The 1932-nt window shown below is 42.7% G+C and overlaps 1 protein-coding gene across 1 annotated transcript in view; it reads left to right on the forward strand.

Annotated features, from left to right (window-relative positions):
- Nucleotides 1-1932, forward strand: part of nlrc5 (NLR family, CARD domain containing 5) — a 59542-nt gene that overhangs the window by 53515 nt on the left and 4095 nt on the right. The window contains exons 52-53 of the mRNA XM_050071491.1: nt 319-402; nt 671-754. Coding sequence (XP_049927448.1) covers nt 319-402; nt 671-754 — 168 coding nt within the window. The remainder of the gene's footprint in view (nt 1-318; nt 403-670; nt 755-1932) is intronic.

Raw genomic sequence — 1932 nt, forward strand, 5'->3', positions numbered from 1 at the left:
ATATAAAATACAGGCACATAGAAGGACATGGAATGATGGCAAATCTGGATAGCCCAGATTGTCCTGAAAAAAACAAACAAACAAGATATAGCATGTGTATGTAGCCTTTATAATGACTGTGATATGAGCTTAAAAGTAAAGGCAGTAAAAATACCCCAAAAACGCCTAGGGCCCATAGGGTTAAGCCACATATACATGTTACACATAAACACGATTGATTCTGACTCCAAATGTGAGGTTTGTCAGCCCTGATCTGAATGTTAAATGGACTGTTTTTTTTTAAAGACCATAAAACTGCATCTCTCTCTCTGTCTCTAGTCTGGGATGGAATAATTGTGGAGATAAAGTGGCTGTGGAGCTGGCCAAAGTTATGCCTGTCTGTCAGAAGCTGACCAGAATAGAGTGAGTCTGTGAACACACACACACACACACACACACACACACACACACACACACACACACACACACACACACACACACACACAGAGTTCTTCTTAGTTTTCCTGCAGTCTCACAGATAGCTTTACCATTTCTGTATTACTTTATCTATCTTTCATTTGAGTTACTGCAATTCAGTTTAAATTCAGTACCTCCTTTAGCTAACTGACTTGTCAACCACATGCTCAATGGAATAAAAATGAGTATGTATGTGTGTGTTTATTTCTCTTAGTCTGGAGTCAAACGCTGTGAGTGTTTTTGGAGCGGAGGCCCTGTGTAGAGCCTTACAGTTGTGTCCTGCCGTACAGCTCATCAGGTAAACTTATAGTCTCAGGCAAAGTTTGGCTCATACAGGCACCTGTAGATATTGGCCGCGTTTCCTAGTTAAGAGCGATCTTAAGACTTAAGAGTACAGTTAAGAACGTCCTAGCTAAGAAGGGTCACTAAGATAAGAGTGTTTCCCAGATGCCTTCTTAATGCCCTTCTTAGGATCGCTCTTTTAGACGCTCTTAACAGGAGCTGGCCACTACCGCGATCAATCGATGTCAGGCACATCGATCACCCACTTCATCAGCGCATAAGTCACACACAGCGCTGCTACCTAACGCACTAATTCCCTGCTGCTCGTGTGTATGTGTGTTCTAATAATTCTAATGAAAAACTAAGATGATAAATATTTGTTATTGACCTATTTTCATGACGAAAACAAGACTACAACTAAATAAGAAGCAGTCTTGGTAAGAGAATCATAAGGAAATGTATTATATTTAAACAAAAAAACACAGACACCTTGCTGAGGTCGGTGCTGTCTCCCACCACCTCCAGGAAGCTCCCCACTGCGTAAAAACGCAGCGCAGCCAGGCACTGCACCTCCGGGCTGAGGGTGAAATTGCACCGGGTTTCCCTCCGGATTTGTGCAGACACTAGTTGATGAGGCGTTGTATTTCAGCACGGGGCAGCCAGTACTTAATTTGGACAGCCCGGTCTGACAGCACGTCGAGTGGGCTGAAATGCTGACGCACAAATGCATTTACATACGGTTTGGCTTCGCACACGACGATGCTGTTGGTTAGCAGCGAGAATACGCTGTAAAGCAGCCATGGTATCTCACACATGTGTGATGTGGCAACGCCTTTATATAGAGTAGCGGGTGGAGCATCCCTTGATGAAGTTCCAGCTGAGCTCAATTACACCTGTCAGTTGCCTGATAACAGTGAAATGTCGCAGGTTTGGAGGGTGGATGTGTTTCTGTCAGATGTGGGATATGTGCGGACAAATTATGATAAATGATTGTCATGATGATTCATTTTATTTGTGTGCCTGATGTGCACAGCACATACAGGAACACACTTGTTATTCCTCATACTTATTTTTCGTCTTATTATTATTTTTCTGCCACCAGATTTCAGTGCGTAACTTGTGCCACAGCTTTGAGCGCACATAGGGTCTTAATAAAACATATAGATTCAAGATTCAAAGTGTTTATTGTCATAT

Source organism: Epinephelus moara, chromosome 19, assembly GCF_006386435.1.
Source record: "Epinephelus moara isolate mb chromosome 19, YSFRI_EMoa_1.0, whole genome shotgun sequence".
Lineage (NCBI taxonomy): Eukaryota > Metazoa > Chordata > Actinopteri > Perciformes > Serranidae > Epinephelus > Epinephelus moara.